The following is a 23,223-nucleotide window of genomic DNA, read 5'->3' as shown; positions in this document are numbered from 1 at the left end:
GTTCTTAAAGACATTTCAGGGAGCTTGCAGTGATGTGAATTTCGGTTTCTTTTAAAGTCTATTGGGCTAGTGGAAGAAAAAAATCTAGTAAGGTTAGGCCAGAGTGATTTCATGTGGTAGTGATGGGGTGGGAGGTTGGAAGTGGTGAGATTAGAGACTTTCTCCAGCCTTAAGGATTCTATGATTCGGTGGGAAAAAAAAAATGGGACAAAACACTGTACTTACTCATAACATAGCTATGTTTAAATGCTATACTAAGCTTATTATAGAACCTATTATCTATCTGCTCTGGGAGCCAATGAGAATGCTTGATAAAGAATCACAGATTTAGTCTTACTGTCTCATGTAATTGAGGTACGTTCCTTTTTCAAATATATTTTTAAACTGGTGAAGCCAATTTTATGGGGTAAGCATCAAAATAAGATTATTTTTCCAATACCGCTGAATCTGTTGGTACTGGATTCTCTTCTGCATGAGAGATCATGCTGACAGCTGGACTTAATTATCTTGGAGGTCCTGTCCAACTTCAATGATTCTCCGAGAGGGCAAGGTGTTGATGGGTTGATACTTGGACTAGATGATCTTAGAGGTCGTTTTCAACTTCAGTGATTTTGCTGTGTGGAATGAGACTGTAAAAAGGCACTGTCCTACCCATTGCACTGCAAGCTTATTTTTTTTATTTGCACACACTGCAAGTTAAACAAGCAACTCTATTGCCTCATAAACAAAACATCCTCTTGTTCCATAGACTTAATTGTTAACTGCAATGAACAGTGCACTCACTTATATTTCTTCACTTAAAAAATGATATATATATTAATTGTTATGTATCTCAAGGAAAACTCCCTATAGATACGATGAAAAAATACATTCAAAATCTTTTTATAAAATCTGACTCAATATTCTTCTGACTACCATAAAAATATGTATGAGAGACAGACAGAGACACACAGAAACACACATCCACAACATCTACTCTTGCCTAAATCCTGAAATGAAAATCCGTTCTTTGGTGGTAATAAGTGAAGCTGCTGAAAGGGACTAACACACTAGTCCTAGCTTAAAGCCTCCAATCCATCCTCTTTGACCTGATTATTTTCCAACGGAAAGGACTCTGCTGCCTTTACTTGGGCTGAATGCTGTACAAAATATTTAAGTTGATCTTCTGTCAAAGAAAATCAATCTGTCTGACTGTTCAACAAGAAAAAAATATTTGTTAACGTGGAACAAATCAATTAGCCTACACACTGTAATACATCAGTTCAAGGATTTCCTTGTTACCTACAATTTTTAATGAAAACATTTCGTTAAATTTCTGCCCAAAACAGCCAAATGAGTGTTCCCCTACAGCACATTCTGCAGTTCATCAGGCAGAGATTCAGTGAAGAGCAATTCCCCCTCAAAACAAAACACACATTCCTCATCAAATACAGCCCCAGCTCCCTACGCTTTAACTAAGGGCAAACAATAGGTTGACACTGACCTCAGAAGTGGAAGATCAGATTCTTTCATTCATAAAAAATGGGGAAAATGGACAGCCTCAGTGGCAGACCCTTCTTTGCCCAGTTGGATAGGTCATAACCAGTCAGCCAGTGTCAGTTAAGAAGCCCTGAACACACGTCACAAGTTTCCTAGGAGGTTTTTCCATCGAGCATGTGAAATGCAGTGTGCCACGGCAGTTCAAATATCTTAATTTAGGTTAAGAACAAATTTCTATCAAGGGCTACAGATGCATGGATGCAAGAATACCAGCATGATCCCCAGGAAGATGCCATGCCCTCATAGCAGGGCGCAAGAGAGTTCTATGTGTAATTCATGAGCACTCCACACCCAACTGCATTTATCATCCAATCAGCGTTTCAAAAGAACTCTTCTGTTCTAATAATACAGACGTTAAGCATCTACAAATTCATATAGAGAAAAGTGTCATGATATATTGTAATTATGCAAATAGCTGACCGATAAATTAATTCCTGGGGTCACAGGATCATGGGAGGTCTCCATTCCAACTCAGAGAAGTGTCAACACTGAGTCCAAATTGACTTGCTCAAGTCTCTGCCTGATCATGTCCTGAAAACCTGCAAGGAGATTGTAAAGCTCATCTGGGATATTAGTTCACTGGGAAACACCAAGTCAGCAGCTGTCCTTTTTTCATTTACGCCTACCACCCATATGTATCCATATCTCATGATAGCAAGTGGGACATCAAAATGAGTGTGAGTTTTAGCATTGATGTTTCAGCAAATTTCATAATTACAGCAAAATACCAATGAAATAAAAATATCATTGAAAATATATTTGAAGGACAAAATATTCTGTACTTACATATTTCTTCTTGCAAGATAAATACTTTTTTTCTATCTATTTTAGCTTCACGCTACATAAAAGCACAACATTTTAAGATGCAGACATAGTTCTTTGAAGCAGTTATACCAGTCTGCTTCTCCAGGAAAAATCTATTATGCATTTACCTAGTTCCCAGCTGGATTTCCATTTGACCTGTTGTACCATGTTCCACATAATCACCCTGGTGCAGAACTAAACAGATAGAGAGGCAGTTTCCACACTGATACCCTTTAAGCTGCAGCATCAAGTCAAATCAGTCTTGTAGAAAAAGTCTTCTACATGCTTCTGGATCAATGCAGGACTGCCCATTACTGGAAAGAGCAAAACACACAGTAGACTCATTATAAAATGAAAAATAAATGCCTGTAGTGTCAGGTATTGACAAATTCCACAAAGTTATGGGCCCATAATCTTCATTCTCTCTGTTCAAAATAAAGACATGGAGCAACCTTGTTGATATCAAAATATGCTAGTAAAATTCCCAATGGCAAAACCATGCATCCCATCCGTAGTGTCAGAAAATGCTCATAGAGATATTGCGTATTCAAAAAAGATTCAGGTTGCATCTGCATGCTTTTGTTATAAGGAGATACACACAGAATTTGGTGCAATATCCAAACAAGTTCTGGTTGCTGTACTGTCTTCTATTCTCCAAAGAGCATAACATTTTTCAATAACATCATGTACTTTGGTTTTAAGCAAGAAACACAAGAACGGCTTTATAACTGATGCCCATGAGTCTCTATAGATGTCCTGGAAGAAAAAAGTGTCAGAAATCCTTGTCCCAACCAGAAAGTTCGTCTGGAGGCATTCCCTCTTCAGGTGGATAGCTGTCAAAGTAGCTGTAGTCGGTTGGTCCAGATAACTGTGTCATTAAAAATAAAACAGATGGTTATTTCAGAAGTTAATTTTTGAAATACTCTCTGTTCATTAGACATCATTTATACTGCTACCAGTGTAGGAATGAAAGGCCAACATGATATGGATCCTTTCTTTCAATGGGTGAAATTCTGTATTCTTTAAAAGCTAAAGTAAAAGCAATTAACTTGTACAACAGCGTAAAGCCATTAGCCTTCTGATACAAAAACATTCCCCCAATACTACAAAATCCTAGATGTCACCCAAAGCTCTCTAAAGTTAATAAGACTGGGCCACACTAGGTAAAGCTTTGATTCAAATTTGTTTAAGATCACACCTACACCCATGAGGTGACTTCTCAAAGTTAGATCCCAGAGTTATTAAGTTTAACCCAAAGTGAGTTTCAGAGTATCTACACTCAATCTACTTTCATATCACACCAAAAGATAAATGGGCCATTTAAAGTACAAATCTTCTTCAATGATGTGCTGTCATAGCATAAAGTACACGTTTGTATTGTGCACAGTCATGAGACAGTGCATCTTAATAATACACCCATCTCAGAAAGTACATTTTTTTTCACTATTCATCAATAAATCATCATCATTTAATCTAATAATGATAAAAATCTAATGTAAAATACACAGGCAGAATAGCATTTCATTTATCTAATTGAATTTAAGTGTTGCCTGGATATATCCTTTCTTCCTTCAATTTTCAGTGAACTGGAGAGTTATAATAATGTATGTCCATCTCTAGGAAATTTTGTACTTGTCCTCTGCTGTTTCTCTGCAGAGAAACACTTCACAATTGTGTTAGTAAAGCCTTATGAAATTGAACACCAAAGCCAATACCTCTCTTTTTAAAGGTGATGCTAATTTCCTCAATTTCAGACCATCCCAGTTAAAACCATTCAACCACCTGATCAAAAAGAAATGGGAGATTATAGAGACAGAGATCAAGAAAAAGAAGCCTGTTTGCTTCTGTTAGAAGGATGATATTGTTAAAAACTTAAACACATGCAAGCAAGGGTTCTAAACCATTTTACATGACAACTGCCCACGTGGCCACAAGGTTGTGAGAAGGGGGAAACTTGAGGATTGCTGTAAGTACAGCCATGCAAAGATGTGCATGCCCTGTGGAATTCAGCATCCTTTTAAGGACATGAGAAAATAGACACTCATAGAAGAGTCGAAGCACTTCTTTTCTCAGGCACAAACTGCAGGGCTTAGAAATCACTCAGATGAAAAAAAAAAAGCAGGAAATGTCTAATCCTGTGGACTTTCTTCATTAAAAGGAAGAGGATATAAAGCTAACACTCTTAAGTCCTGCTCTTAAAAAATAACTGTTTGGTTTTAGATCAAAGAGTCAGAAGGTCTAAAAGGGCAGACATGAATTCTACAGGCACTGACTTCTCACTAATTAACCTAATCCAACTTTGATGTCACTAACCTGTGACAAACAAACAAACAAAACAGTAACCAGGGTGTTTCTAGCTGATTTTTTGTTTATAGTGTTGCCTGCTGTTGTAGCATAGATATGCACAGGAATATCTCCTTTGCAAACTCCCTGGAAGTGCCTGGAGCCTTGCAAGATTCTGAACTGAGCTCTAAAATATTAAATGTATTTTCCAATTGAGAAGCACTTTTTCTTCATGGCAGCCTCTTTCACTTACCTGTGCTTCTTAATGTCATTAATCCCATTCCTCAGATTGCCTAATCTTTCTGTCGGGTTCTGCCTTTAAAAAGAAAGAAAAAAAAAACCATAACGATTGAAAAAACATTCTTATTTTTGGGTAAGAGCATTTATATGCCCTAACTGCTTGCACTGAACAGTTCTGCAAGGAGGAAGCTTGCATACAAAATGTAGTTACATTGAGAGACAAAGAAGTTACTCCCTGCTCCTTTCTTCTGAGTATGGTAAAATGTTCCAGGAAGCCATGACCACGTCACAGTGCTGTGAGGAGTAGCTAAATGAAGTTGAAAGGAACTTAGCAGTCTGATCTTTATCTTAAATAGCTGAACCTGTCTATACTCAGGCTCTGTCACAAAGCATCAATCCTACCTGCAGAGTCTGCGGATCAAATCCTCAGGCCGCCTTGTTATTGTTCTAGGAAAATCCAGTTTTTCAATGCCTTTTAGAATCAAATTATATGTTGTCATCTGATCAGCCCCAGAGAATGGTGGGCTGGAAAAAGAAAGCACATTGTTGTATGGAATGGCTCAGAGCAAATATTTGAGAACACGGAAAAAACCCAGCCATTTTCCTGCTTCGACAACCTGTGTTTCAGCCTGTTTGAAATGCCTGAAAGGTGTGAAACTGAGAAACTGCCTGTAGGAATCAAGGATACTGCATGATCACTTGTGTATAAGAGACAAGAAGACATACCATTTTGCAAGTCATTCCTATTTACTCTGAGAAGAATAACAAGGTGTTTATTTTACAAACAACCTTCTTAGAAAGAAAATAAATGGAGAAAGAACTTGGAGTAGGGGGCACTTACCTGCCAGTAAGGAGTTCATACACAAGAATCCCAAGGGACCAAAAATCCACACTGAAGTCATGGCCCTTACTCAGGATGACTTCTGGAGCAACATACTCAGGGGTTCCACAGAACGTCCAGGTTTTCTGCCCTGATCCGATCTTTTTTGCAAATCCAAAATCAACCTGATCAAAACCAATAGATGCTGCATAACGAAGAGGTTACTGGGAAGCTTTAGGGTCTTCACTGCTTCCACACCTCCTGCAGAGATCTCACAGTCAGCAGTTTATAGCTAAACAATTACAGTGTTGTTGTGAAGGAGAAAGAAGTAATGCTACTGGATCACTGAATGCTATAGGATAATCCCATTTGTTCTCATGAGTAATTTCCCAAATGATTTTCCTTCTGGGTAGAACAACCCATGCTTTTCTTGAGGACACAAGACTTATAACCCACGGAAAAAGGTGGGTTGCTTATAATCCTCTGAACAGATGTCTGAAGCTCTCTAAAGAGCACTGTACTTCTACTTTTAATGTCAGTCCAATCAGGCAAGAGCTGTTTGTTGTGTTCCCTCTCAACTGAAATAATGTAGAGCCCGTGACTACTTGAGGTTGCACCTGGAAGTGTGGATCCTGCCTTTACATTAACAGCACCTGGGTACAACAAGATAACAGTGCATCTTACCAATTTTATATATCCTTCAGCATCCAAAATTAAGTTTTCTGGCTTCAAGTCTCGGTAGACAATTTCTATGTGATGTAGATAGTCCAAAGCCTCTGTCACACATCCAACACAGAACTTTGTAGTGGGTTCATCAAAGCTGCCTCTGAAAGAAAATCATTATCCATGCAGACAAAATCAACTTCTAAAAGTACCTCACTCATTAGCCAGATAGCATGTAACACCCAGAATGCTAACAACTGCTTTTGCACTGGTGTTCAGAATGTCACTTGTGGTTGAAAATGAATCTTTTCATGGGACAGTGTTTGAATCATTGGATCTTGTATGTCACTTAGCCTGTTTTGAATATTTTCATTGATACATCATCTCCCACTGCAAATATAAAAGTCTAGACAGGCTTAAATGCATAACAATATCCACTGACTGTGAAATGTAGCCACTGAATAATAACAGAGCCAAATGACAGCACAGTTTAAAAGAAAAAATTGAGAACTAAGAAAAAATGCCATGTGGTATTTCAGAGCACAACCTCTCTCTAACAAATTTGCCTTAAAAGCTTTCTGTTAAACAAAAGGAAACAAGATCACTTGTGTTTCCTTTGAAGGACTGCACTTCCAAGTGCAATATAAATCATGCGTTGTGTTAGGACAATAGTATTGTTTATTCAAAAGTACCTTCAACCAAATTATGATCATATTTCTTGCCTGATTTTGTTGTCCCATGGTGACAGATTGGATTTTATATCTCTGTATATGAGGAAAAAGGCAGGAGAGACAATCTCTCCTAACTTCCTTGCAGCATCTGCATCTGCCTGCTTGTATAAATGAATTAATCCAGGTCATATTTTCTTGACGATTTTTCCGAAACTGCTCTACTGCTAGTTACCTGATAATGCAGTCTTATCTCAGAACAAACTTCACTCACTCCCTTCCCCATATTCCACGCATCCCTCTCTATTTGTATATAAAGTTACTCTTGTACATGAAGCTTACCTGTCTCTCAGCAAGCTCCACAGCTCCCCACCAAGGCAAGCCTCCAGCAGCATGTACACGTACTTATTATCCTTAAATGTGCGATACAGTCTGTGGAGGCAAACAGCAGCTATTTAGGATGTGCCAGATGAGATGCAAGATTCACAATGCCTTTTCTCCAGCACTCATTTACGCCAAAAACTTCATTCTTAATGCTGACCGGTGGGTCAGATTTAAGGAAATCTTACAGTCAACTTACTTCACAATGAAAGGAGAACATATCTGCTCCAGGATTTTCTTTTCAGAATATATATGCTCTTGTTGTTTGGTGTCCACTACATGTTTCTTCTTTATACACTTCATAGCAAATGCCACGTTCTCATTTTTTACCTTAACCTGTGAATAAAAATAATGAGTACATACAGGATAAAGAAAAAAAGGTTTGCCCATCTGTTCTCAATAGATAAGCCTTCTCTTTCAACACAGCACAGCATTGAAACTGATGACTGTAGCAAAGGGGAGATTTCAGATTTTCTGCACAGCTACTCAGTATGATTTTAAGACAATCATCACATTTTTTGGGATCCCAGTCTTTACTTGAAAAATGAAATGTTCTCTTCACCCATTTTACATACACCAAACAGCATCAGTTTTAACAGATTATTTATCCTACAGCTACTTTACCACAATGAGACATAATTTCACTTTAAAATCACTGAACAACAGTACAACACAAATCAACAAAACGCAGAGTCTGTTTGTGAAGAATGTTTACAAATGACTTCACATTACACTGAAATACTGTCCAAAATGTAAAAAATGTAAAAAAAAAAAAAAAAAAAGAAGTTAAACCAGGGCTCCCAGAAATTCCAAGTAGTAGCCATTTACAGCTGGCTGAAAATTTAATTTTTGTTTATTTTCCAGGTGATGCTGTAGAATTCCCAAACTGGCAATAAACCAGTATGGAAATCTGGTTTGTGAAGCATGGCTCAGAATAAAGCAATTAATGGCTTAATTATGACAAAGATTTGATTTAAGACCGAGAGCTATGTAAATATGTTTAAAACAAACTCTTACAAGCTCAACCCTTCCGAACCCACCAACACCGAGAGTTGTGACAACTTCTAAATTCTGGAATGGGGAAGAAGGGAACTGGGCTACTTTCTCCTTCAGTTGTATCATCTCCAAAGACACCTCTTTGGTTGACTGTCCACAGAAGGATCTTCTTCTGCATTAAGACAATTACCATAGGTTAGTAATTTCCTTGCCAGCAAAACATATCACAGGACTCTAATAATCCTATAAAGAGGAAATGGAAAACAGAGGAAAAAAGAAAAAAAGGGAAAAGGAAAGCCTTCCTCTCCCTAACATTATCTTCATTTATTCTGTGCAGAACCACTTTATTTCTGGACAACATTTAAAAGTAAATTGAAAGTGAAATCCTTCTGAAATTAATCAAGTACTAACAATGTTAAGTGTTAACGTCAGGTTAAAACTTGAGCTGATTCGTGATGAGGTCCCTAATGAAGGAGTCAGCCAACAAACTTTGGGCACTCACATTGGAGAAAAAGTTTCTGCAGGGCTGTGTAGCCACTGCAATAGAACCACAATTATGTGGTTTATTAACAGCTTCACAAGCTGAAGCTGACCTTTAGTGGCTTTAGTGGTCAAGGAATCATGAGAATGCAAAAAAAAAGTACATCACACAAGCACAATTTCACTGCTTCTCTGTGTTCAGTTTTCTTGGACAGAGTGAGCACCTGGTTGCAAGTAAATGCACTGAGATTCTCTGTATTCTAATTTTCAGAAAAGTCCTTGGACTCCATAAGCAGCATACCCAGATAGTTCTATTCTAGTGATTCCAATCATTCCCAAATGATCTCCATCAACCACCATCCATGATTTTACTGATGTATCTCTCTCTTTTTGTGATTATCTATCAGTAATACTCCAAACAAAGGATCTGACTTACTTCGCATGTCGCTTCTCATCAGCCCTGGCCAGATTAGCCACATAACCTTCAAGGTAGGTTTGTAACTCCTCATAAGTTCCAACAGTTTGATTAAATGTCCTAAAATCATCAAGGAAACAGCATAAACTACCATACATATTACGAGAAGAGAGAGAAACCAAAATTCATATTGCTGCATCAGGGTTTTATGTACTGTTGCTTAGCTGGTATACATTTTCAGAGCTTTGACTAGCTGCTAACCTGCTGAAATATCAAACCTGGTTTGTCAGAATGCCCAGTCTCCTCATTTCCTGTTATACTGAAATAACTCAGAGAATGAACACCGAGAAAGTTGGGTTATTTCTGCTAATTCTCTTCCTTTCATCCTCTAACTGTTCCTTTTTTTTTTTTCTTTTTTTTTTTTTCCCACTTTAGGAAGCATGCAGCTGGCCTCTGGTGGACAAAATCAGCAATTTGGCTGCACGGCCTCCTTGACAAATGAATATCCCCTAAACAAGGACATGCATGGGCTTTTTGTTGTTCCCTGAGCCAAGGAACAGTATTTAACAATGTGAAACATCATCAGCACAAGGAGAGAAAGAAAGGAATAAACTGCTCTCAAACATCCGTGCCCCTGTGCCTTCCATCGAGCCTCTTTTCATTAGATGTCTGACTAAAGCATAAAGAAAAATCACTACACCAAAAGGATAATCACGCACCCAGTATTCACTTAAGAAAACACTGTGACTGCGCCTACACTGTAGTCACCTCTTGTTGTTGACCAACTGAAAAAGAATGCAAGTCTTTCCTTAAGGCACAGCATAATACTTACTCTCTATCTATTACGAGGCACTCCACGTCATATTCATCCGCAATAACATTTGCTGATCTGACATCATCACTAAGAAATGACAGAAATTAGAAGAATTCAGAAGAATGCCAAATCCTAAAAGTATTCTACACTGTACTTACTCTTGGAGGATCACAGCTGCTTAAGGTGAAACTCCTGGAAGGCCTCCACAGCCTGCATTTGAGTTAGTATTGCTGAACCGAATGAATTGTTCTAGTATGTTACTAGTCAGTATGACAATCTAGCAAAGAATATATTCTCATTTCACTGAGGTTCAGATCTTGATTCCCTTTAGCAACCTTCTCAATATTAGCAAAATATGTAAATAGCGTTGCAGCAGATTTGCTACTCATTTCAGAGGTGATTCTCAGAGATAAAATATTCCTCACACCATTCTCAATTCAATCATCCGAATAAATATTCATAGAAAAGACCTTAAAGGTGCCCAGAAACTAATCTATGTATGATTTGAGTGTTTTGTAAGTACCTTAATCATCTTTTTAGTTGTTGCTGTTTAGCAGATTCTGTGAAAATATTGCAATTCCCTATCACTATAGGTCTTGGTAAGAGATAATTACTTTCACATTTAGGCAGCTTAAAATTACTTACGGTAGTGTTTGTTGCCAAATCAAACACAGACTGCCCGTACAAAAAACAACAAAATAATCTAGAACTCTAAAAAAAAAAGTGCAGTTTTCTTCTCTTTGCCCAACTTTTCAGTGGTTGTTTTATGTCAATACGTATTTGGGAGTTTATTGTACATTTTTCATATTTGACACGTTATAGAAAAGCCTAGTATAAAGTATTTTACATCCTATGTAAATTTACCCATCCAATTTGCTGCTCAGAAGAAAGACCTTACAAGGTCTTAATGTAACCTGTTAGATATGAGTGTTACAACTTCCCTGAAGGCCAACAAGGTGCATAGAAAAGAAATTAAAGTAAGGGAGAGCTTGAGGTACTGAGCAAAAAGTAGCTCTCTAATGCTTAGGTTTTTAAAAATTCGTTTTTTGCAAGCACTATCTATCACAGGCTTAAAATCAAATTAGTGATCACAGGAACTTCCTTAGGCAAATCCAACACATAACTTCTACCAGGAAAAGATCCCCAGAAGCAAAAAGTCAACTACTCTACCAAAGATTGGTTGTAACATCATGAAAAACAGTAGTATCAGTAAAGTTCAGATACAATAAATGAAGGCCTTCTGAGAACACAAAGTCTGAAAACATGTTCCTGGAGAAAGGTACATGGCTCATAGGTCATGTATTCTGTATACTCCTTTTCACTTTTTCTTACTATCATGGGCACTTGCACAAAAAGAGTGATTCTTTCCTGTAATCATTGAGCTTATCCATGCTAGCGGTCATCCAGAGGTTGTAGCAACAAATTCTCATTACTGCTTTTACTGGAATACAAGCAAAAATATACAGAGAAGACCAGCATTTGGTTTTTATAGGGAAAACCAAAAGTAAGAGGCAGAGTAAGTGTCAAAGTTGTTTCTGCAAAGACCAAAACATTAAGACAAATTCAGCCATTGCCTTCCTTGGCTGACATGACAATTAAAACAAGGATTATATTCGAAACAACCATGATATGTATAAGCTGGCACACAGTGACAGATCACTTAAATATGATACATCAGGAATCAGTGCGAACTAACCTAATGAGGGCCTTTTCTCCAAAGTAATCTCCTTTATGCAGATTTTTAATCAGCTGAGGCTGTGAGTGATCTGCAGTACTCTGGGTAACCTTTACCTGGAAAGCACAGGAACAAAAATTCAGGAAGATTGAAATATCCCATCAAAGCATCCAATGGCTTATTTATTTCACAAACACCTAAAACTCAAAGATATTGCAGTAAGTTACAAATAAACATAATTTCTACTTCCTCTCAAAACTTAAACCTATCCACCAAACATCCTGCAGTCCCTCCCAGATTTTACTAGGAAATGGCAAAAATTAATGTATTTCCCATTCTCCAACATTTTCTCCTCATATCTTTTAAAACAGAATAAAATAAATCCCCTTCAAAAACAAACAAAAAACTGAAAAAAATGCTTCAGTTTCTCAAGACAGGCAATGCAACAGGCAGATATCATATGAGCTTGTCTTCTCAGATAAGCAGCCTGTAGAACAGCAACTAATATTTTCCACCTTTACAAATAAATAAGACCAGAGAATTTATGAAAGAATTTTAAGATTTGTAACACTTCACGTTTTTTAACATCCATCCTGTTTTAAAAAATAAAGGACGAAAACTTATTCTCAAAAAGAATTTCACTGTTTCAATTTAGTTTTCTGATTCACAAAATCAAGGCATAAATTTAATGAATATGTAATACACAGCTCCTACAGGTGTCTGGATTGCAAAATGGTCTCCTTCAGATCTTCAGGAAAGGTTTGTTGCAAGCAACAGTCTCTCAAGGGCTTTTTGGCAATGTACTAACAATGTACTAACTATCAAAACTGGAGACAATTCATACTGCTGATGTGACTACAGTCATAAAAAACCCAACCCAAATAAACTCAACTCACCCATACCAGCAAACATCTGCAGTTGCAGACATGCTTTGGAAAACTAACATAATCTCCTGGCAGTTTATTGACGAAATTCTCCAGCTTTGATTCTCTAGAGTCCTCTGTTATCCTTTACCAATAGAAGTGTTTGTATACATAATTAGTTTGTTTTATTATATCTTACCTTTCCTTTTGCTATTATAAAGAAGGTATTTCCTTCTTCTCCTTCCCGAATAACATAATCTCCTTTGTCATAGTACTCCTGTTGGGAGGAAAAGAGAAGTCCACATTGCTTGATATGTCATCAGACTCTTTGAAAAATCTGATTATTTGCAGAGTTCTTAATATATCTGAATGTGCTACTGCTGTCTACTTTCCTGTGTACAACACAAGTCACATCCCATAATAACATGCAGATATTCTACTATGTAAAATTGGCATGGTGGCCAATCTGTAACACATCTAAATGCAGCTTCATCAAACGTATTAGCACCGCTGTTATTTCTTGCCAACCTGGAATCCCACTCTGACCAATACAAAAATATTCTCATGTTAAAAAACAGAAAAGCTTTCCTATTTATTTATGTATTTATTTCTATTTTTTTCATTCTTCATTATTTTTAAAACTTACAAACATTGTTTGGATAAATCTAACAGCATCTTACCACCTCCAGGCAGTCCATGATTTTGGTCAATTTGTCTTCTGGTAAGTTTTTTAAGAGGGACACACTATCAAAAGAAAAAAAAAAAAAAATGGAAATGCAAAGCAAAAAAATATATATGTATATATTATGATAAACACTATGACTTATTCTCATCCAAGCAATTGCCACAAACACAATTTGTATCTAAACTGATTCTTTTTTAACCAAATACACAATATACAATATGCACTATCTAGAAGCTTGAAGCACTCTTATCTCACTTTTTAGATAAGCAAAACCTATACAATTAGAGAAACGTGGCAACCATTCATCAGTTTGTAAATCAACTTTGTATTTTGATTGGGGAAAAAGCTCTAAATTCAAAATTCTGTCATTCAGGACCCATCCATTTAGAACCAAGAAATTACAATAATCCAATCATGTATTTCCAAATGCATTACAGAGACCACAAAATCAGACAAAGGTAAAAAGTACAGTATTACATTTACAGCCATTAAAAGAAATTCAGCGTCAGTGATGACTTAGTGAACCTGCTGCTATGAGTGAGAAAACCTCTTGTTCTGAGTTTGTGAAAGTTAGGACTGCAAGTAGCTCTCCAACTACTGGCTTCAATATAGGAATACTTACAGAAATCAAAGATGGAGACAAGAAAAAAATGCACAAAAATACATTCTATGTATGGTCAGGCCTGAGATCTCTGAAACAATATCAGAATGGCCATGCTTAGGGAAAAAAGTTGAAGAAAAGGAAAAGATGAAATCAGGTAATTGTGGTTTGGAAACTCGAAGCACGCTTTTCTGGAGAAAAAAAGGACAATTCATCTCTAAGTCCCTTACAGGATGGAAAAATACTCCACTCCTCTATAGTATTCCCAATACTATATGTAGGAAAGAGTTCATAAAGAGAGCCACATACTTCTCATATTCAAGTCTCCAAGGGATGATGAATATATTAGTTAATCTGCACCAGCAGCAAATTAACTTCTAGTCAGAGGATTTCATTAACTTTCTTTATTTAATACATTGTTTTGACTTCAAGCCAATGTAGCCTTCCTATACATTTGTTCAGTTACTTAAAATTATTCATTTTGTCAAGCAGGTCTTGCTACTTCCTAATGCAATACAGGAAAAGACAATTAAAATGAACAAAATGATTCTGTGAATCCTAAAGAATATTGAAAGAGATCAGTATTCAGGTTACTGAGTGCCTAATGCAAAGGCATTAAGGTGCTCTTAATGTTATTAAGCACAACGTTATTGTGCATCTTACCATAAAGCCCAAACCAGTGCTCAGAAACTCAAATGCATGATGTTTACCTTCTAAGAAAGTTTCTGTACTGTTCTTGCCTTGTCTGTGCTGTCACTCTCATGATGTTTTGAAACACTTCTCTGTCCAGTGCCCATGTTTTAACATTGGTGATTGCTTTAAGAAAACAAAACAAACAGACAAAAAAAAAAAAAAAAAAAAAAAAAAACAGAAAAATCCATAAGAATTCCTAACGATTTGATAGGAGATAGATAGTACTGCATACTATGATTTGAATCAATCTCTAATTGGGATAACATATAATTGATTTTGAGATACACAATAAGGTAGGAATAACAGGTAAAGAATACATGGAATTTCATGCCATCCTATAAACTTCAAATATTTCTTCCTCTAAAAGACTTTTTTTCTATGGGAATAAAAGGTAATAAAAACAAACCTTACAGATTTCTAATTACCTTTAGAAACATAATCAAAATATGAAAGCAAGCACAAGATCCATCATCAAAGACGTAAACTATTGGCTGGCCTCTGTGTGCAACCATTGACACGACAGACCCCATTGCACTTTTAATTTTTTTTTGAGCAAAATATTGTGTTTGCTTTTTAAAAAAATAATAAAAATAAAAGATGCTGCATCACATTCAGCAGTTTTCCTTCTGTGATATAAAGGAATTAGAGTTTCCACATACGGATTTACTACTTGTGCTCAGTGGTGGCACCATGATGCTCTTCTTCCAATACAAGAAACACGAGAAAGCTTGTGGGGAGGAGTGAGTTCTGGAGAGACTTTAGCTATTCATACACCATTTCTGTTCAACTATTGGGCAATTCTCATCCTACCTCAAAACCAATTAATGTTAACAAAAGTCTCAAATAGCATGACATCTTACTATGCTGAACCATTATTTTACAATGCTAATGCTATACAGAAGGCAAATACGAAAAATAGGAAACATTCAAATGCTAGGATGAAAAATAATCACATTATGGACACTGTTCTATTTATCAGGCAGCCACAAAGAAACAGATTACAGGAGGTTACTCCATCTACAGAGTCAGCAATGATTTAGTGCTTATACTGGGTACAGGAAGAAAGAGCAGAAGTTTTTAAAGCAAACAGCTTCTTGTTTTAGTGCCTTTGCTCCTTTTTTAAGCACACACAAACTCTTCATGCTTACTGATGGTTCAAGGTTGCTGAAGATTTAGACAAGAAAAGAAATATGCTGCCACATGAGTTATTTTTGCAGGATAGTGGAGAGTGGAATAGTGGGGATGGGGAATTAAAACCACATTTGTTCACTTACTGCTCTGTCACAGAATTAAGATGGCAGGCTAGAAAAGGAATTCAGGGATACTGGATGGGTTACTATCCAGTCTTACACAAGAAGATGAATACTTACATCACAGCAACGCTGAACTCTATGGTGGTTAGGCAGTAAACACAAAGCAAGAGTCAATATTTGTCTTGGAGAAACAGCATGTCTCCCTGAGAAATATCATCTCTCCCACTACCTCACTGTTATCAAACTCATTCTTCTCCTGAATGCCATACACAAATGGACCTTGGTGAGACTCAGTAACTTACTGAGTGATATGGAACTAAAAGAAATACAAAAGCAACTAATTCCTTCAAGTTTTATTTCTTCTCAAATTAGGCTTTTTCTGCCTTATTAAAAAGATAACAGCATATAGATCTGAGATCACTTAAAAATCAGTGTTTGAAATATGAACATTGAGAGTTAATGATCACCTCTGCTACTAAATCATTCTACACTGAAACATAACCCTTCCTTAGTTGTTAATCGGGTACAGATTTGGTTAAAAAGCATATTTCGGAGACGCATGATCATTTATCAAAGATCATACCAGAGATAAAATACATTACTGACAGGGGATTGTTCAACTGCCCAGGAAGAACAAACTCAAAGAAGGAAACATGAGCTTAGCATAGGTACTTAGGAAATGCAGACATCTATTAAATGACAACTTCAAAGACAATCAAGATACAACAAGAATCTCACAGTTGTACCTACTGGCTTCTTTCTGAGCAATGTTCCTGTAAGAAATGTTACATACCTTTCACGGAAGCCGTCCGTGTGCAGTTGTATAAAATGGCCAGTTCACCAAATGCTGTCCACACAGGTATGGAGGAGAGCAGTTTATTCTGCTGGAAGACTTCCAGTCTGCCCTCTGTCAAAAATCATCAGGCTAGCATGAATTAAATCTGAGCTCTACTGCACATAGTGAAATGAAGAAAAATTAATGCATTTCTGGCTTCATCATTCTCAAGTCAAACAAGGATAGGGACACTGCCTTGAAACACAGGTACAAACCATCAGAGTGGTTTCTTTCTCTTTCGGATGTTTTGCTAATATACGATTTGGATGTGGAAGGGAAAGAGAGTTGAGAAACTTTTCAGCGCCATGAATAGGCTATGGAAAAGAGTCATTCTAAACCCCAATGAAATAAACTTCTGTTACAACAAAACAGTCTGCGGTGGTTGAGATAGCCTCATGTATTTTAGACAAACACAAATTAAAACAGTGATGAAAGAAGAATTCCTCATGAGGCTTGTTTGTTCTTGCAAACACATTCGTGTGTATGCACAAACTGTAAGGGAGAGGGCAGAAAGATGAGAAGCAAGTAACTTTATCCTTAGATAAAATGGTCTTGACCCTTACCATCAATCTATCACAAGTAAAAGGTAGTCTGAATTTCTTTATTATGGCCCAAAAAACCCCATCCTGAAATCTTGGACCTCTTCTTTTCAACATACCTATTGGTCCCTAAGGAAAGCTCTACTGTGTCAGGAGAAATTCTGATTGCACAAATCCTGCCTCTTTCCTTCTCTACACCATGTATTTTCTTTTCAAGCACAGCTACCATCAATTTTTCACACTAAACCTTCCATTTCTAATTAGAATTAGTAGTTGCCCTCCTCTGGAGGTCTTCACGAACCTGAACTCTTTAAGTTCAGTTCTTTTCTTCAAGTATATGCCTGTACTCTGCAGCATGAACTCTAATTCTTAATAATTCTTGTAATTCTAGTTCTATTTAAAAAGAAACAAAAGTCACAGATGAAACATGCATTGACGTCAGTGGGGCCAGTATGAGTACAAATAACAATGTTTCTGTCTCCTGCAAAGATTTCTAAATTGCTTCCCTGATTCTGGTAGCTACACATTGCATGAGCAAGCAGAACTCACCTTTGAGGACAAAAATGTGATTTCCTGGCTCTCCTTGTCTGATGACATAGCTCCCCTGCTGGAAAGTCCTCTCATACATACATTCCACCATCTCTCGGATCTGCTGAGGCTCCAGTCTCTTCAAGAACTGATTTTTATTCAGGGCGTCTGTGATGAGTTTCTTCTCACTGTTTTCAATGAAAAGCGAAGTTTGATAGATCAAGCCCAGCTGGGTTACATTACTCATCAGGCATTCATTCTCCTCAAAATGTTTCCTCTAATTTCTAACACTGACAACGTGATCAGTATCACAGATGCACGTAATAATCCTTGTAACTTAAAGGAATCCCATAAGAAGTGCCATCATTGTTCTTGATTTTGTAGGGATTTGAGCACCACACTGGAAGTACCATGGTCATGCATCCTGACTGGAACTTGGACCTGACTGAACCCCTTGACTGGGGTTGTTGATGGTTGTTGTTATCACCATCCTACTGTTTCACCCATTTGGACCTTGTGGGACTGTGTCCTGGTTGATTCTTGGCTCATATTTCCTGACACAGTGTCTCTGCATCACTTCCTGCAGTAGGAAATGCTGATTTAGAAATGATTTCAAGGACAAGAACAGTAGGTTTGCTATGCTGGTGGAAGAATGGAATGGTTGGATTTTAAGGAGAGAATGTCAGAAAATCAACGTTACCTGAATTGACCACTAGTGACTAACCAGCTGGGACAGAGCTGGCTCTGTGTACACACCAGGCAATCCATGCATTCTGATTGCTCTGGGTCAAGGGCTGCCTCTAAATACCGCATAGTGTCTTGAATCCACGCCAGAAACAAAAGCAATTAAGCAAATGTGGCACTGAAAGCCTCTATGGACCAAATGAGCAGTTCTCTTTTTACTGCCAGTTTAAGTGACATTATGTCTTCAAGTCCCCTTGTTCCTGTTCAGCATGTGTAGACAAGCTGCCCAACAAAACCAGCACCCTCATGGCTTTCTACAAGCAAACCCCTCTTGTTTGTCTTTGTATAAACAATGCAAATCAGTCATCAAAACCAGGGAAAGTACAAAGTCTCCTGAGGGAAATCAGCAATGAACTGTCATGGAAATGGGGAATGAAAAGAAAGTACATTCACCACATTACTCGCCACATAATGTCTGTGAATCTGTAATGGTAATGACAAGAAGAAAGAAAATAAAATCAAGTAGTTATGGTAAAGATCGCTTAGAAACAGAGATCATAACATGGCTTTTTCTGAAGACAATACGGTTATTGGAATAGAGCCTCTAACTTTGTTTCCAACTAAAAATGGCTTTGCTTATTTCATTTACCCTGGCCTGCATCATGCACATTACACCACAATAAAATGCAGTAATGGCTCATGAAATGATACTTAGGAACAAGCACTAAAGCTTCCAGAAATACAAAACAGAGGATGGTGCTGCTTTCAGGAAGTCCAGTGAGGACCTAGAAGTATCACAGTCATGCCTCAGGTTCTTGACTCAGTTGTTTGCTCATTTCATATACATCCAGCACAATACATCATTGTTGACTGGTTTTTTTTTCAGCTTTCCCACACCCACCCCAGTTTTGTGATTTGCTAAGAGCATATGCCTCAGGGCAAAATGCTTTCTCTCCACCAGTCTTTCTATTAGCGATGAGAGATTTTGGACATATGTTGGAAATGGCTGAAACTAAAAGTATTTTTTAAGTGACAAATAATAATAATAATTTTATTCTCCACCCAATAACGACTAGTAGCATTTAGGTCACAATCCTGAGGCTGTAATGAGGAAAAAGTTTACATCAGCAGCTTAAATGCTACTGATCATGGAAGCATACTGTGAAGGGACACAAAAAAGTGGAGAAAAAGCACCATAGGTCATCAGACATTTAAATTAGCAATGCTGTGCAAATTGTAAGAAGTTGAATTACTTTCAGACTGAAAAATAGCTGGACTGTAATCAACTTTCAAATACCACTCTCAAGGGGTATATTCTACAGACCTTTGCTAAAACTTTTCAATACTCCATCTCCCTTAAAGAACACACTCATTTTTGGAAGCTGGGATGGATTTATCCAACTAGCTCAGAAGACTGCATATATACAAGAGTATGCATTCATAGTCTATAGATGAGGAATCATCTGAAGCTTCTAGAGCTTTCATTAAAGCATCTATATTGAAATACTCCCAGTGGTGAATCCTCTTTAAAACCCTGTTCAATAAATAGCAGAGAACTATGCAATGAGTTTTTACAGCATTAGTACAATGTTAAAAAAAAAAAAAAAAAAAAAAAAAAAACAACCAACCAACACTATTGCTACAGCACCATTAATACAAGTTCATATTCAGCTATTTAATTATCTTATGACTGCTGGAGCATGCTCCCGCACTTTCAAGTAAAACCCAGGTATATTGCCTTTTGTCTTACCAAGAGTTAGAGCAGGAAAATGAATAATTATGGAAGATCATTGGTAATTTAAGAACAATTGCTAGAATAAGAAGTTGAATTTAAGCTTAATAATGTAAGAAGAAGTAATTTAATCTCTGGCATGATCTATTGAATACAGAGGACACCCAAGAAGTAATATTTTTTGTTTTAATTCTATCTTCTCTGACTTACGTCAATGGCCAAGTAATAGCTAGCTTTAAAAGGTGATCTTTATGGTCCACATCCAAAATTATTGTGTTTTGTTTGTGGGATTTTTTTTTAACTTCTTAACTTTGTGGATTTTTTTTTGTTTTGTTTTGTTTTGTTTGTTTGGTTTTTTTTTAACTTAGTACTACAAACTACAAAGCAACTTTTGTAAAGAATGCATGACCAGCTCTCTAATGGCAAACTCTCTAATGCTAATTACAGCAACAAAATTGAAACACTTACTAACACTTGATAATGAAACAATGAATTTGGCTTCACTCTAAAATTATACTCAGGGCAATAGTTAGCAAGCAAATGAAAGTTTAGTGGCCCTCGTGGAGGATGAGAGTTCCAATAAAAACTGAAGTGCAAATGAAAGAAACTGGGAGGTGCTGAACAGAAGGGAATAGAAGGGAAGTGAACAGAACAGCAGGAGAGCTGGAAACAGTGGAGACGAAAGAGAATGGTGGGCTGTTCTTAATGCTGAAGCAGCGAATATTAAAACAGTTATTTCCAGGACAATAAAGCTCAGAATAAATGCAGAAATAGAATATTTTAAATTGTTACAAATCTTTGGGAGCCTTACCAGTAACAGTGATTATTTTGGAATCAAATTATGAAATATTAATTTGGAGGGAAAATGGAATGTAGTGATGGGCGCAGTGGATGACAACTTGACTGAGCCGGATGGCTTTTATGTCTACAGCAGTGCATGTACCATGAATGCCCCAAAATCACGAAGATGCACAAAACTGAGACACTTGAGCTGCTAGCTGAAGTTCACAGATTCTGGCTATCACCATGTTCAGTCGCATACTTGGGATTTGCCTAAACTGAAGGGTAAAACTGTAAAGTATGTTTAAGGATACTGGCCTGAGAACTGTCTCCAGGTTGAGCTGCAACTGCTGGTTCTCTTGGCTTTTGCAGGGGTTGGAAGTGTAATTGGATTCAGAGAGGTAAAAGTATGAATATGTTCCTAAACCATGACTGTCAGAAGCTGGAAGGCAGAAGGAAGTACTAACAGGATAATCATGCTGTACAAAATATCTTGTCATATTTTGCAACAGGGAGTGGTACTGTGATCATAGAATCATAGAGACACAGAATGGCCTGGGTTGAAAAGGACCACAATGATCATCCAGTTTCAACCCTTCTGCCATGTTCAGGGTTGTCAACCACTAGAACAGGCTGCCCAGATGGATGACAAAACTAGTATACAGCTAGGAGTCATGCCCACACTGCACTCTAGCTGAGGCCATCTGCTCTTTCTCAGGACACCCATAACACAAGAACAAGGTTCTGAACCTATGTGATGGCATCCAGTCTTCTGCCCATCAGTGCTCCAAAGCAGAGCTTAAAATGTAAGCTGTGGGCAAACCTGGGCCTGAAAGTTAGTTTCTGCGTGGTTGATAGTAATGAAGAGGCTAAAAGCTAAAATACAGAGGCCACCTACAACTCAATCTAAAGTCTGAGACACAGATGATTCTTTGTTAAAAGTTAAACAGATCTAGCTAGCACCTAACTACCACAGTGACAAAGCCTATACAGGAAAAAAGACGGCTGATTTGATTTGATTGTGATCTCTCATGAAGAGACAATATAATTGGGACAGAAATTACATCCTTGCAACACAAACATACAGCCATTCTACAGTGAGCTCACCTGGAATCCTTTCTGACTCTTGATTTTTCAAAGGAAAATCTAGCTTGTTTGCCAGAATCATAGAGCTGTGTTGTTGGCTCTGCAGATACACCCTCCTTAGCTCCTTTCCTCCTGTCAGCAGAGACTTGATTCTTTGGAGTCACTCTAAATGGAGAAGGCTGAAGAGAGTGTTCTCCTTGAGTGTTAATAACATCCTGCAGCTTGTTCAGCTGTATGCACTTGTTCTGAAGTTCCTTGGTGAGTTCTGCTATGACTTTTGTCTGCACGGACAGCTGCTCCTGAAGCTCAGCAACAAGACTTTGACCCTCTTGCAACTCTTCATCTTTTCTTCTGAGCTCCTTTTCCAGTTCAAGCACTCTGCTGCAAAGCACATCAACTTGTCCAGTGACGTGGATGCCCAAACCAGGGTCTGTTAGAAACTTATAGTTGCTAGCACAACCAAGAGCTAGATTTGCTATGTGTCTGTCTGGCTGCCTCAGATGTTTGGGTTTCATTGATGCATTCCCCATTTTGTCCAATGACCTAAGTGCAAAAATACATTTGCAGTGTTACTTGGTTGCCTGTACAGAAGGAAAATATCTCTGTTGAATGGTAGGAAACAAATGCTAACTATTTAGCTAGGAGCAAAATTTTAATTGACTATACTAGTTGATTGATTTCACCTTTTTCAGTCCTGAAAGTGAGGGATACAGGGAAAAGAAAGGGTGGTGAGTTGGTGGATAGAAAGCAAAAGGCAGCAAATTCTTTTTGTTAGCTGAAAAAATGTGCAAGCTCCTCTCAACCCAATACAGACAAAACAAGAGTAAAAAAAATGGGAAGAGAAGTTCATGCTCTGTTGCTGAAGAATGAAATTTAGTACATGAAAACACTACTGCTTCTTTTCTCCACTGAGGTCATTGATCACACAAACTCAACCACTGGGTGCACATCTACCCGACATAAAGGATACATTTTTTTGTAAGCATGTCCATAAATAACATAAATATAAACTGCCATGCTGATTAGAGCAAGGATCTGACTGTCTCTAGCTGTGTTCAAAAGGAGATCCTTATAGAAAAATCACATAGGCCACTTGGTTCATGTGCTGTTCCAAATGTCGGATCTACTGACAGTGTTTGGATTACTGTGGGGACACTTCTCTCCAA

General features: G+C 37.5%; 1 protein-coding gene across 3 annotated transcripts; it reads right to left on the bottom strand.

Moving 5' to 3' along the window:
* Nucleotides 1-2,915: 2,915 nt before the first annotated feature.
* Nucleotides 2,916-22,587, bottom strand: PRKG2 (protein kinase cGMP-dependent 2). Of its 3 annotated transcripts, none has more exons than XM_042871045.1 (19): nucleotides 22,518-22,587; nucleotides 22,079-22,454; nucleotides 17,797-17,963; nucleotides 16,667-16,780; nucleotides 14,638-14,743; nucleotides 13,322-13,385; nucleotides 12,841-12,918; nucleotides 11,800-11,894; nucleotides 10,122-10,190; nucleotides 9,311-9,409; nucleotides 8,416-8,566; nucleotides 7,598-7,734; nucleotides 7,360-7,449; nucleotides 6,371-6,512; nucleotides 5,708-5,871; nucleotides 5,269-5,391; nucleotides 4,880-4,942; nucleotides 4,059-4,125; nucleotides 2,916-3,211 (listed from the first exon to the last, which is right to left on the bottom strand). In XM_042871045.1, the coding sequence occupies exons 1-19, from the start codon at nucleotides 22,585-22,587 to the stop codon at nucleotides 3,116-3,118; spliced, it is 2,271 nt and encodes a 756-aa protein (XP_042726979.1). In that variant the 3' UTR covers nucleotides 2,916-3,115. The 3 variants fall into 3 exon arrangements, with proteins under 3 accessions (XP_042726979.1, XP_042726982.1, XP_042726983.1); XM_042871048.1 differs by having other exon boundaries at nucleotides 8,416-8,563; XM_042871049.1 differs by having other exon boundaries at nucleotides 8,500-8,563.
* Nucleotides 22,588-23,223: the final 636 nt, after the last annotated feature.

This window comes from Lagopus leucura, unplaced genomic scaffold (genome assembly GCF_019238085.1).
Source record: "Lagopus leucura isolate 7727_CA_CO unplaced genomic scaffold, USGS_WTPT01 Super-Scaffold_100004, whole genome shotgun sequence".
NCBI classification, from domain to species: Eukaryota; Metazoa; Chordata; class Aves; order Galliformes; family Phasianidae; genus Lagopus; species Lagopus leucura.
This window is presented reverse-complemented; position numbering and strand designations above follow the sequence as displayed.